The following is a 14,889-nucleotide window of genomic DNA, read 5'->3' as shown; positions in this document are numbered from 1 at the left end:
AATATCTATTGTTTTGAATTTTAGTCAAGCATAAGACAATCTTCCGGAGATGTAAGAAAAGAATCCGGCTTCATACATCTTGAGGACCCTAAACTTAGTCTAAAATATCAATTAGTCCTTGTATTTATAGAGTGTCTCTTTAACTTCTTAAAATTAAAAACAATATCACTTTAAGCAAGTTATAAATGTTAACGAGATACTTTTTAAGTTTAAGAAGCCTTCCGATGTACTACTCCAAAGAATCTTGTGTGCTTATTTTCTTTGATTTTATCAAGGGATTATTGTATGCAAAAACCACTTAAATTTGCTTTACCATTTGATATTCCTTATACATAGCTTTCATTAATGAGAGAGTATCAGATTCAATTTTCAAATGGCCAGAAGCCCTTAATTTGATTATTATTTAATTTTTCCATTTGCATATAAAATAATAATACAAGCTTTTTCAGCATTAATTTGAGTAGCAATTCATGTTCGAGATAACAAGAATCTAGACCCAGAATAATGGAACATGTTTGTTCTTTCAAAAGAGTTAAAAATGTCACAGCTAGTAGCCTAGCCTAATATTGCAATTTTAGAGGGGCAAGCACATCCAAAAGATGAATTTAAGGTTGTTAATATTATAGACCCGGATCAAATAAACCCGACCAATAAACAAAAAGATACACTCATAGACAACGATTTGATAACAATAGACCAGATTAATTATTGAAAAAAATCAAAAAGGATATATATTGTCTATTAATACATAGATTAAAAACAAATACAAGTAATTGGTACAAGATCGAGAAACATTAAGTGCTCAGCTTGGTTTTTCTTTTTCGTAACTTCTTTGTTTTCTCACTCTCCAAACAGTGGAATAGAAGTGTTTGGATAAGATTGAAAAACAAACGTAGATTGGTATTTAACTTTTACTAGTAACAATACACGGTAGATATAAACATTTGAACTAAACAAACACTTAACGAGACAAAGATTTGATAAGAATAGGCATACCATAGCGAGGGTAAAGAGTAATATAATCGATAGGGGCATGCTTATAATCAGAGGATAGAGAAAAGGAAAACTTTTGAAGAAACAAAGCCACAACCATTTTAGCTTCAAGCATAGCAAAAGTTTGGCCAATGCAATTTCTAGGACCAACTGAAAAGGGTAAGAAAGCATTTGGATGTTTTGCAGCCTTTGCTATTCCATTTGCGAACCTCATTGGATTGAAGTCGTTTGCATCATTTCCCCAGTATTCCTTCTTCCTATGAATATGATGTATGGGCATTTCAAGAGTTGTTCCTTTTGGTATAATCAATTTCCCTAATTTTATATCCTCCATTGGTGTTCTAAACAACCCTATTACAGGATTATACAGTCTCAAAACCTCTAGCAGAACCATATTCACCTGGAAATTCATCAGAGTTCTTGAATTAATGTACATTTATATTGTCAATCAAAATAATCTCACATTTAGATGACTTACCAGTTTTAACTTGGATAACATATCAGAATCAGGAATCTCCATCCCACATTCACTCAACACCTCTTCTCTGAGTTTTTGTTGCCATTCTTGATGTAGGCTCAGAGTAAAAAATGTCCAATTAAGAAAATTAGCGGTGGTTTCATGTCCAGCAAAAAAGAAGGCTTTGCAGTTTTCAATGATTTCACTGATCATGAATTTTAGACTGCCTTTATCTTCACGTGTAACTTCAGAAGATTGAATCATTACGCCTAGCAAATCATCTCCATAGTTACAACTTTGACTGACTTGTCTTATTCTAGTTTCCACAATGCTCCTTAACTTGTTCCTGAGCTTCCTGTCTAGCTTCCAAGTCCTGATGTTTGAAGGGGTAGGTACATACTGCCAGCCAGGGATGAGAATATCTGTACTTGAAGCTACTATCCATTTTTGAAGCTCTTTTTGTGCTTGAAATGCTTCTTGTGCTTCAACATAGCTACTTCCAAAGGCACTGTGGGCTATTACATCTGATGTTAGCTTTATAAATTCTCCATTCATTTCTATTTGAATGCTTTCATTCTCTGCTTTTAAAGCCTGCTTTTCCCACTCATTGAGCTTGCTTACTGTACATTCTGCAATTTTCTTTTTCATCATCTGGAATCAAGAAAACCCACCAGCAAAATTTGTGGTTTAAAATTTTGCAAATACAGATCTATATTATGTTTGTTAACAAAACACAATATTCAAAATTACATTTTTGTCTTTTAGAAAAATTACATTTGTATATCGACAAAATACAGCTCTGCAAATTGAAACCATAAATCATTCCGTGGATATTTCATGTTTTTTTACTAATTTGATAGTTTATGAACTAAAGTAATGTTTAAGTTCATTTTATACGGCTACAATTCAATTTGGGAATTTTTCTCGATATTTAATGTAATTTTTTAAAAGATAAAAATATCATTAGTTGTGTTCATAATTTTACCGTGTATGCAATTTTTATTTACAACTTTTAAACCACAAATCTATGTTTGCAAATAGGGTAAATTGTGTATCCAAGTCTCTAATAGTTGTTTGTTATGGTAGTTAACTGTTTGTTTGTTGTTATTAGCTAATTAATTATTGATGTTTGGTAAAATTTTGATTAATTGTTACCTTTAATATGTAAAATGTCTAATATAGATATATTTTAAATTAATAAATAAATAAATTATAAAAATAAAATTTGTAATACACAAATTAATATAAAAATCTAAATAACTAAATAAAATTAAAAACAATAATTTAACGAATAGAGTAAAACATTGTTCTTTCGGTAATAATATTATATAGATCGAACTAATATTAAAAAAATGTGTTTAGTGAAAATAAGAAGATAATTTTATCAAAATCAAATGAATACAAACAGTTATTCATTAAAAGCTCCAAAACGCTACGGTGAATATATAAAAGTTGAATGATGTTAGCTTCCACACTAGAAGCTACTACAACACCAATTGCTCTGCTAAAACTCTAGACTGGCTGTATAAATCTAAACAAACGTCATATTTTTTTATAGTTTGGATTGAAACACTAAACGTTGCTCTGAAAAATTGAAACAAACATCTCTTTAATCCTTAAAATCATGAAAGTTTAGGAACTTATATATTTTCTATATATATATTTTCTTGACTGTTCGGAATTTGTTTGCTTAGAAAAATAAGTGAATAAAAAACTTTAAGTTATTCAACAAAAAATATATAAATAAATTAAGGAAAACGTTTTACTTTTTTAAAAGAGTAAAACATTTTTTTAAACTTTTGAACCATAATTCATTCTTTTTTTTTATTCAGACGGGTACTAAGATTTTCGTGTGCGTTTTGATAATATTTATTTGTTACCTCAAAGTTAAATAGGTCATTTTCATATAGTGGTTAAATGTGTCAATATCATCCATAGTTTATTAAATAACGATGATTTGATACCTTGAGTTTTTCGAGTGAAAAGGCAGGATTGAGAATCCTTCTATGGCGAACCCATTCTTCTCCTTCCACAAAAATCAAACCTTTCTCACCCATTAGTTTCTTTGAAGATGGATTAGATCTGGGTCTTTTATAGAATCCAAATTTATTTGATAATATTTGTTTTGCCATGTCTGCATCCGTAATTATTATTCTCGGCTCTACCCCATTCCAGTACAGCATCTCCTCTCCTATATAATTAGTTTTAGAATCATTAATCTCAAATGTGAAAATATATAACACAAAGAATAAGAAATTATATGAACTAACTGACCATAAAGTTTGGACCACTTGTGATAATGAGGAAGAACTGTCTGAATTATGTCATTAGAGTTTGTATCTAAAACCAAACCAGTTGATTCAGCTCTCAGCTTTTTCATTTGTCCGAGAGAACCGTAGAGGAACTTATAAGGTACTCCTTTAATTCCTTGCTTTTCGAAGCATTTAGCGACGGAGTATGGCTTCCACACCAGAATTCTGCACAGTTGCCATATGAACAGAACAAGAAAAAGAGCAACTAGGAAAGCAAGTATGTATCCCATTTTTCTGAAAGCTGATCAGATTTCAGTTTAAGTTTCAGAATATATATAGGAAATGTTTGTATTGTGTACAATGCTTAAATAAGGATGATGTCTGGCTGTTTCAAGTGGCTAAACCACAACCAAATATTAGAGGCTAAAAACAGATGAGGTTTACTCTTAGACGTACTTATAACTTTAACTTTAGTGTTTACTAATTGGTAAACTTTTTTTTTTTTTTTTTTTCCATTTGTTATTTCATGTTCTCACGATTCTTCCTTAATCTATGACCTTCTAATCACCTAATAATAAAATTGTAAGTGGACAATAAGAGTTTCTATGTACAAAGTGGAGATTCGTTCCAAGAGACCTGTTATAAAGTGAGAAAATTAATTATGTAAAAAAAATTACTTAAAATTTAAAAATGACATCATTTTATTATATTTAAGGGGTGTTTGGTTGCTGCTTTTCGATCTCCTGTTTGCCTTTTCGATTTGAAAATAAAAGTTTTAGGGGTTTGGTTAGACATTTGCTCTTTGCCTTTTGTAGCTGAAAAGTAGTTTTTTATAAAAGTAGGGAATCCCTACTTTTTGGAAACCATAACAGGAAACAGCAGGTAAAACAAACACGTCATTAACAAGAGATCTAATTGTTATAAAAAAAAGTAGAGATCTAATAAAAATATTTAATTTCATATAATCGATTTAAGTATTGAGTTGCTCATACAAAACATTATCTACGAGCATTTTTAGATGTAGAATCACTAAAAATAGTATTTACATCAATATGCTCTAACATATTTCTCTTAATATATAAAATTATTAAATCATTCAACATTTCTTATGACATTGATGATTTCAAATAGTTAATGAACAATCTTAACTTCAAAAAAGTTCTTTCAACATATACAATAGTCACTAACATAGTTAGGAGGATTCAAAAAGCAATTAAAATATTTGGATAATAATTTGATGTTTTGATAAACTCAAGAATTTCAAATGGTGACATCAATAAGTGCGGAAAAATCATTTGCAACACTTTCATTTCTGAAAAAACATTACGTGGATCAACATGTGAAAAAACTATTATAAGAAAATTATAGTGATAAAATTGTGTGTTTTGATTGTTTAGGTTTAGCGAGAACAACCATAGTACAATATAAAACTACTATGTTACTCTTTTATTTTCTATATGACAGTTTATACCGAATATAACTGTTAAAAATTTAAAAACACTAGACAGAAAAACCTAAAGATTAACAGTGACAAAATATAGAAACCTTATAATGTGTTTTTCAAATTGGATGACTAAACAATATATTAAGTAAAAAAAAAATTACTAATAAATTATTTATCCAAAAAGAAATGGAAGGATTAAAGCGTTGATTAAGAGAAAACTTAATAACTTTATATTAGGTAAAATTATATGGATTAATAAATTGTTTACCTTTTTTTATAATTTATCTGATTACTAGATTCGAAACTCGTCGGTATTTTTTAAGTGTTTCTTCTCCCAATTAGAATTTTATGTGTATTTTGAGATCTCTAATTTAAACAATTTGACGCTTTTCACGATGAGAACTCATGATGAAAATGGTATGGTGAAAAATATAGATTGATTGAAAAGTTAAAAGTTGTGAGTGAATGAAGTTGATTAGGAGATAAGATAGAGATGGAAAGTTGAATTGAGTATGAAGGGTCCTAAATTATGCAAATAGACATGGTGAATTGGTGATTGGGTACACAAAATAATGTAAGAAAGATAGAGACAGGTAAGGCCTTCTAGAACCCTTTTTCTTAATAAATATAAACCACACAACACAATCCTAACCATCTTAATAAAATCTAACTCAATTGAATCCTTATTGGATTCAAATATTCATCTTATTTAAAAAAAATTAGAAATTTTAGTTGCATTAATTCTAATTAATTAATTAAGAGATCAGTGTAAAAATATCTCCGACATTTACACTTAGAAACAATTTTACTATTAACGTTTAAAATGGTGCAATTTTACCTTTAACGTTGGCTATGAAGAGCAATTTTACCTCTAATGTTGACAAGTTTGGTCAATTGGAGAAATTATTCATCAAATTGTCTTCTCATTCATGAATCTTGTCATCTACACTTAGGGGTGGCAACGGGGCGGGGCGGGGCGGGAGTGGTTTTGCATCCCACATTCCGTCCCTAATATTTTCGGGGGTAGTTTTGAGAAATCCCCAAAAAAATGTTCGGGAATTTTTTGGCACCCACACCCGCCCGCACGGTTCTCCACGGGTCTCGGGGAATCTCCAATGCCTAAGTAAGATTTAAAAAATTCTCCAAATTAAAAAATTATCCAATCCCTAAATTTAAAATTCACCACATGTTACTGGTATAAAATATCAATTTAGAGCAGCAATGAAACGAAATTATAAAATATAACTTTATAGCAGCAATAAAACAAAATTAAAGTACTGATATAATACAAAAAACTTAACATTCAGTATCAGTACTGATATAATAAAAAAAACCCAGCATTCAGTACTGATATATCTAAATACATGTGATATACCAAGAGTAGCAATAAAACAAAATTAAAGTACTGATATAATAAAAAAATTCAGCATTCAGTACTGATATATCTAAATACATGTGATATACCAAGAGTAGCAATAAAACTAAATTAAATTATTGTAGATATAGATAATAGTATTAGTTAACTTATCACAATACTGACTACTTTTTTAATCACATTTAAATACTAATTATCTTTGATATATATAATATTTTATTTTATTATTTGGGGATTTTGTGATGATTTTTCAGGGATTTTACGGTCAGTTTTTCGGGGGCAGTTTGCGGATCCCCGCGGTTCAGGGATAGTAATACTCACCCCCGCCCAATTTTAATATTCGAGGCTAAAATTTCCCCCGCCTCCAGCCATGCATCCAAAATTTTCGATTTTTCCCCGACCCTATCGGTTCGGATCCCCACGGTTTTCGATTTTTCCCCGTTGCATTGCCACCCCTATCTACACTTCATATGTACGTCATTTTTATTAGGCAAAAAGCATTGTTAGGCCCTTGATTTTTTATTTTTTGGTTTATTAACCCCCTTTCTTTAAATAAAGGTCGGGATGAACAGGACAGGGAATCTGACATCCCAGCTAGGCTGGCACCCCAAACACCGAGACCTGCAAATGCAAAAAGAGAGGGAGAAATTAAAGGAAACGAAAATTAGGCGCATTACAAATATCATCGAGAATGAAGGAATGGCAAAAACTTGGTGAGGTCGGCACCAGCAAATGCCAGAGGCAGTAACTCCGTAGCGGGCGAGGGCATCGGCAGCCCGATTACCTTCTCTGAATATGTGAGAAGTGTTGATTTCCATTTCTGAACATTGATGTAAACACTTCAGCCATTTTTATCGAATTTCCCAGGGCACTAGATCCGATTGGTGGCGAATTAGGTCCACTACATGAGTCGAGTCAGATTCAATCCACAATCTGAGCCAACCTCTTTCCCAGGCTATATCCACTGCAAAAATTACGGTAAGAATTTCAGCTATGTAAGCAGGAGCCGAGGCAATTGGGAAGGCGAAACGACCACGAGCAAACCCCTGCAAAGAGCGTAAGATTCCCCCGGCACCAGCAGCACTTAATAGGTTCAAGGAAGAACCATCCATGTTCACTTTTAACCAATCGGGTGGAGGCGGGATCCAGCGGACGTAGATGATTTTTTGAGTTTGATGAGGGATCAGTTGCACAGATAGATGTTGAAAAGTCTGATGATCGTATGGGCTGCTGCAGCACCCGAGTTTCAGCCCACTAGATTCATGAATATGGCTTCTAAGTCTGGAAATTGAAATTTGGATTGAAGGTAGCTCTGTGTCAAAAATAGCAAGGTTCCTAGTTCGCCAGATAAGCCATATACAATGCACTACCGCCGATTGCCAAAGGAGGTGAACCTGTTTCCAAAATTTGAAAGCCAACAGATGGTTAAAAAAGTCGAAGAAAGTACCTGTGTAGTTCATGATGATGCCAAATGTTGTGCAAACGTGTTGCCAGAGAGCTTGGGCAAAAGAGCAGGAGATAAATAGATGTTCAGTAATCTCTGATGCTGATTGAAAAAGGCTGCAATGTGAAACCAGGGTGATGCCATAGGTCTAAAGGTGTTTTTGAGTAGGCAAACAGTCATAGATCAGCTTCCAGCACGTACAGGAGCGTCACGGTGGAATATGTTTTCCCAAAACGAATTCGCTCCATTGTATATCCGGCTCAGCATTTTGCAGGTGGTTATAAAAGCCGTTCAATGAATAATCTCCATTATTTATGGGTTCCCAAATGCAGGTATCCGAGTCATTCCATGCACGAGTGGTAGCCGTTATTTTCTCCTGTAATGCAATTGGTAACTGATGAATGTTTATCCAGAATTCCCCTTGAAGGAAATGCTCAATGCACAGGTATAGAGAACGTTGGAGAGAAGGCGGGAGCCCCAAAAGGTCAGCAACCAATGGCTGAATCCATAAGTCTGTCCAAAAATTAAGCTATGAATGATCGCCTATCCACCATCCAAATTGGGAGCGAATACCCTTGAAAATAGCCTTACATGAACACCAAATTAAGGAGGAAGTGATCTGAACTATCGTGATCCCCGAGTGTGCCATGAAACGGCTTTTCAATCGATTAATAACAAATGAGTCACCCTGAATAATTTCCCAACATAGTTTCCCGAGGAGAGTCGAGTTAAATCTGTTCAAGTTTTTTAGGCCAAGGCCACCCGCTCTAATTGGAGTGCAACACTTTCTCCATGAGACTGTAACCATTTTATTTATATCTGGGTTGCCCGTCCAAAGGAAATTTCTGATCTGTCTGTTTATTTTCTACAAGAGCTTAGTCGGTCACTTATAAATCGTGAAGGCATGAACAATGGTTCCAGTGAAAGCCGATTTTATCAGAGTTAAATGCCCTATGAAGGAGAGAGATGAACCTTTCCAGGTGCTGAACTTTGTTAAAAAATGATCAGTGATGCCAATTAGATGTCGTGATCTAGGAGCACCATTGAACAGAGGGATGCCCAGGTAATGGAAAGGCAGACTCACCTGGTTTATGCCTAAAATACCCGCCAACCTTGCTATCCGAGTGTTTGAGATAAAGTCACTGAAATAAGCAGAAGATTGATCCTAATTTACCTATTGGCCAGAAACAGGACCATAGAATTGAAAGATCATTTTTACTTCCTTCATGTTTACAGTAGTAGCTTTCCCAAAGAGAAGCATGTCGTCGGCATACAACAGATGGGAAGGGAAATTAGAACCATGAGAGTAGGCCATTGGAGCAAAACGATTTTCTGTTTCCATTCTGTGTATCCATCTACTGAAAAAATCTTCAGCAATCCCAAACAAGATAGGAGAGAGCAGATCTCTCTGCCTTACTCCCCTGGAACAACCAAAATATCCTTTTGTCGTCCCGTTAAGAAGAATGGAGATACGTTAAGAAGACAAAATACTCAAAATCCAAATCTGGAATTTTAAAAAGAGAACCCAAAGGCTTCCATTACAGACAATAAAAAATTCCAGTCAAGAGTGTCAAAGGCCTTTTTAATATTAATTTTGAGTGCCATATTTCCACCAAAGCACCTCTTGCTCAATTGGTTAATTCCTTCAGATGCCGCTGCTATGGAATGATAGATGCTTCTACCCTGCACAAAGCCAAATTTATTCCTCGAGATGATTTTAGCAGCGATGCCTAATAGCCTATCAGCTAAGATTTTTGCAATGATCTTGTAGTTGAAGTTGCTCATGACAATAGGCCGGAAGTTTTGAATCCGATTCGCACCAATGGACTTAGGCAAAAGAGCCATAAGGTTTGAGTTTAGCCCAGGGAAGATACAGCCTGTAGTGAAGAATTCTTGCACCATGTCGCAGACATCCAGACCAATTATAACCCAAAAGGCTTGATAAAAACAACCGCCAAACCCATCAGGCCCAAGGGCGATATATTTCTCCATCTTAAAAACACAATCCTGAATGCAATCAGCTGATGGGGCAAGAGTGAGAATCGTATTATCCTCAGCGGAGAGCGAAGCAGAGATGATCAAAGCAATAGAGTCGATATTGGCATTCTCTGCATTGCTTCTAAATAATTGAGTATAAAAATCAACGATATGCCGAGTGATAGTTCCTTCATCAGAGGTAAGCTGATCATTGATGAGCATCGATTGAGTGCCAGAATTAAGTTTTCTGATCTTTGCTGCTCGGTGAAAAATGCATAGTTCTTGTTATTGGTCCCTTGTGATATGAGAACAAGTTCCTAAGAGGGGGTTAAGGAACTATTGATGCGCCTACGGATAGCGTTCCGATAGACTCACTAAGGGATAAGTGTACTCCGTCGTTATCAAGTAATAATCTAGACAAGTCCAGGTATCGAATCCACAGGATTTACTCCTGCAAGTATCGAGCTACTAAGCTTCTAATGTTATCTAGGCTTTGGGGGGGGTTGAGATTGAGTTTGTTTTTAGATTAATCTACTCCTAATTAAGTTATTCTACTCCTAAGTGATCTTTTACCAATGCAATTACCCTGAGAAAGCGTGATGACACGATAATATAGAATTCAACCTAATTTGTTAATCAATTGATAACCTAATTTGAGTTGCTTTTGCCTAAGGCGATTAACCCTACTTATCCTTCTGTGGTTCCTAGCACGTGATTCCCTTGTAAGGCCGATACTAGCTCTAAGGCTAAAAAATTTGGGCTTAATTGTCTATAAGGTTGTCAATCCTATAGGCTCTGACTAGGTCAGATTCAGCTCGCAATGTGTGCCAAGTATTTGTTTGGATTTATGAATGAGTTAAACCAATTAAGCAAAACGTAAGAAAAATATTAAAAGATACAACAATCAATTGAAAAAAATAGAAAATTGAATTAACATTAAAGATGGAGAAATTGTTTGTCACGATGATACAATTAGCCTAAGATTCCTAGACTGGATCAGAGATAAACAGAATGTAAAAGAGAAGAAATCCCTTTTAGAGAACATGTCAACCAGTGCAACCGTCTTCTTAGGACTTGAAGGCTGGATCCTTGAATAATCCTCGAGGGAAGCGGAGCTTGAAGCTTCTTCAATGGTGGATGGAATGCGAGAGAGGATTCTTCAAAGGTGGAGGCTAGGGTTTTACATGAGATAAAAGATAATTTACAAATGTTACAAAGTCCTATTTATAGTTGTAGTTCGAAGCCTAACCTAATTGGATTTGTTTCATGTTGCAGGTGGAGAAGTCGGGGGCGAAACGTGAAGTCGTGGCCTCTGACAGCCAGCTCGGCGCAAGCTGGGCACCAGCTCGCCAAGCTGGCCACTGCCAGCTCGCCGAGTTGGCCTATTAATGGCCAGTTCGATGAGCGATAAACGCCCAAACGCACCGAGCGACTGCCAAGGGACCCCGAGATGCGATTTTCGCCCGAAATTGTTCATGTTTTGACTTGCACACGCACTAAAACTCCAAACGACATTAGCTCAAAGGCTAAATTGACCCACCAATCGCTGATTTGAGTAAAAACTCTATTTGGTGCGACAATTGGTGGATCATTTAGCCATAATAAATACTTGAAAGTTGTCATACGTGCTATTTGGCAGTATTTACCCAAAAACAATCAGAAAATGATCTTAAACTACAAAAGTAAATAAAACATATACGAAATCTAACTAATACGCACATATGCATAAAAATGCAAGAATTGCTCGCTTATTGAAGGGAAATTAAACTAAACCGTCCTAAAAATCGTACCTAAAGATTGGGGTTTTTGACCCCTATCAAACCTCCTCACACTTAAAACTTTACTTGTCCCCAGGTAAACTAAAAAACTAAACTCGTAATCACTGGCCAAACTAGAGAAACCTCCTGGTTTTACTAGGTGTCTGACACAATTTCGAGCATCTATAATTATATACATTCGGAAGTACAAAATAGAGATACAATATCCAAAACCATAGTTCAATTATCATAGGTTATATGCTTAAGAAAAGGATACATGCTCAATTAAACGAGCTTAAGAGGATAGCTAAGTAAAACACCTCACCATAGGTAGTTCACTCAATTCACATGTATTTAGTGGCTAAAGTGTTTACTCTCGGCTTATGTCCTTGCTTAGGATTACGCTGACTTTGCACGTTCATCCGAGTTCCTCTACTTTGCTACATGACTCGGACAATATCAAAAATAGCCTCGAGTTGGGGTTATAATGTGGTTAGGAAAGGTTATAAGTACAACAAGGTTTAGGAATTCGAGCGCTAGAAAAACAAGGTTAAATGGCTTTAGCAAATATGAAGTGATTGAGCTTTTTATTTTTTTTCCTGAGACGTTTTGATTCTAAGAACTGGGGAATGATGTTTTCCCTTTTGTTCGTCTCCTTGCTTTTTCTTTTTTTTTCTTTTTAACAATTATGCTCGTTCACCTTTTAGCCTTTTGGCTTGCTCTTATAGTGCCATGAACAAAGAAAAAGCGCTAAAATATAACAAAAAACTCAAGATGAGTTTTGCAAAAATTGGGTTAGGTAACAAACTAAGTGATAGTTTGCAAAAATAAGGGTTAAGAAGAAAGAAAACTATAAACTACAAAAGTTAAGGCTCAAAGGGGCTTCCTAGAGTGGATACAAAAAGATAAAAAAAATAAGGTAAACAAAAAGGTTAATTCTAATGAGGCTAATTCATCGTCTATTGTCTCAAATCAGTGTGTGCAGATTCAACTCAATATTAGGTGCAAAATCTATAATCTTCCACAAGTCAAAGTATTCACACAAAAATGTCATGAAATAGAGCTTTTGATGTTCGCTCTTAGGCTCAAATTTAACTCACAATTCTTTGGGTTTCAATTTTGTGCTTATTAGTTCTCCCCAAGCTCAAATTCAATATCACATGCCTTCAATCCTTAAGTTATCTACCTAAGTACTGATTTTAGCATTTCTTCAAAAGTAGGGTCTAAATGCAATCTTAGCTCATGCGTTTACAGATATAAGGGTTGTGTCCCACACCTAAACTAGTTGTCATGCAATTTTAGATTCGGTTCTCAGTTCCCAGAAACAAATAACGAAGTTTAGCTTCGAAGGAAGTTTGGTTTTTAGGTCCTAAAACATGCAAAAACAGAAATAAAACCCAAAAACATCAAAACTAAACTAGATAGGACGCAACAAAAATTAAAAAATTATACAATTTTTGTAAGTTTGTCTACCTCTCATCCTCACACTTAAATTATGCAATAAGTTCCGACATTGCATATAAAAACAAAAAAACACATGTGAAAGGAGTTAGGGTGGAGAAGACAACTTACTGATCGGCCGGGGGATATGGCCATTCCATGCTGTAGCGTTCGCAGTAATCCGCCGCCACGTGCTCAAGCCCAGATAGTCTCCGGTCCATGCTCTGCTCGAAGGCGGTGAAACGCTGATCCATATGATGAATGGTAGCATAGGTTTGGAGATTAAGATTCCTCATCTCAGTCATCATCATGTTCATGGCTTGGAATTGAGCCTGAACCCTCGGCTCTTGGTACTCCGCTTGGTACTCTCCTACTGCAGCTGCAGCTCCTTCTTCTTCATCTCCCTCTCGCTCCTCCTCTACTACCCTCTGGTGTGGTGGTCTCCGTGCTTGCTTTCTAGGCTGACTACGTGAACTTGCTGAAGGAAATTAAGGCTAAGGTATAGCAGCGGAAATATAAAATTTTTAGCCTACTTCCTTTTAACCATAGGATCCATTAATCGTTATTTCATATAAAGAGGGATAAGAAGGAATACCTTTTGAAGAACAATCTACCGTTGTTAAAGAAGTGCCCACAATTCTTCTCCGAGTTCCCAAGCACGAAGTATAACACGGTGAGGTTAAGATAGAATCAACCGTATGAGATGCAACCAAAATAGATTGCCTCTAATTAACCAACACAATATCAAAGAGAAAAGGAGATGAATGAAATTAATCAATCGACGGAAGCCGTATGAATTCTTGTCCACGAACTAGGGGATGCGAATTCACTTTCTCTCTCTAAAGGAGTATTTCGAAAATCACCAAGAGGGGAGGGATAAGGCTTAGTCGAAATTCACATAAAGAGGGGGTATATATAATTACTTGTATCTAAACCCTAGTTAGATAGGAATAGGTTACTTAATAGGAATTCAATTCGGAATAGGATTCCCAATTATTATCTCATTATATATCTAATATATCTAGGATAATAATAAATAACCTAATTGGATAATAATAGGAGTATATTAATCTAATTAAAACTCCTAACTTAATTATCTCTTAATTAATTTAATTCATATTCCTAATCAAATTAGGATTAATGGAATTAAAATAATTCCTTACTAATTATATATAAATTTCGGCCCCCTTAATTAAATGGGCCTTACTGGGCTCATTTGGGCTTCCATCTATTAATGACATCCATCTCTCTTTTGGTTCCAAGTCTTATGTGTGATCCATTAGGTTCTTACTACTTCTGGCCGTATGCAACTATTAAATTAATTTCTTCAAGAATTATATTTAATCCTTGCATAACGGAATGATGTACTGAGTATGTTATTGGCAAGTCTGTAATCATTCCCCTAGAGTCCGTTAAGAAGACAGGTTGATTCTGTCGTTAACCCTTCCGTATTAGTTATAGTATAATTCGATCCTTTATCAACTACATCCTTGAACTGAATCTTATGACTATGGGTGATGTCAAGTCACATATAGCGAGACGTTCATTTTACTTGTATAGGCCGAGTTAACTCAAATAGATAGGTTAAGTGAAATCTGTATTTCTTACTCTTAAGCTATCACCTTGCAAGGATTTAAAGTCGAGTCTTCCACAAGCGATCCTTGGATGTATCTCCCATTAATCGGGAGTGATAAATGCTCAATCCAATGTATAACTACCCTGACATTACCTCCTGTGACACCCAACCTTT

The 14,889-nt window shown here is 35.0% G+C and overlaps 1 protein-coding gene across 1 annotated transcript; it reads right to left on the bottom strand.

Annotated features, from left to right (window-relative positions):
• Window positions 1–701: 701 nt before the first annotated feature.
• On the bottom strand, window positions 702–4,102 carry LOC136217241 (cytochrome P450 709B2-like). The gene is made up of 4 exons (XM_066003841.1): window positions 3,725–4,102; window positions 3,415–3,641; window positions 1,472–2,101; window positions 702–1,393 (listed from the first exon to the last, which is right to left on the bottom strand). Exons 1-4 carry the CDS (start codon window positions 3,990–3,992, stop codon window positions 962–964), a joined length of 1,557 nt encoding a protein of 518 aa, XP_065859913.1. The 5' UTR covers window positions 3,993–4,102; the 3' UTR covers window positions 702–961.
• Between the last annotated feature and the right edge of the window lie 10,787 nt (window positions 4,103–14,889).

This window comes from Euphorbia lathyris, chromosome 2, assembly GCF_963576675.1.
Source record: "Euphorbia lathyris chromosome 2, ddEupLath1.1, whole genome shotgun sequence".
Classification (NCBI taxonomy): Eukaryota; Viridiplantae; Streptophyta; class Magnoliopsida; order Malpighiales; family Euphorbiaceae; genus Euphorbia; species Euphorbia lathyris.
The sequence above is the reverse complement of the archived record's forward strand: the minus strand, read 5'-3'. Positions and strand labels throughout refer to the sequence as shown.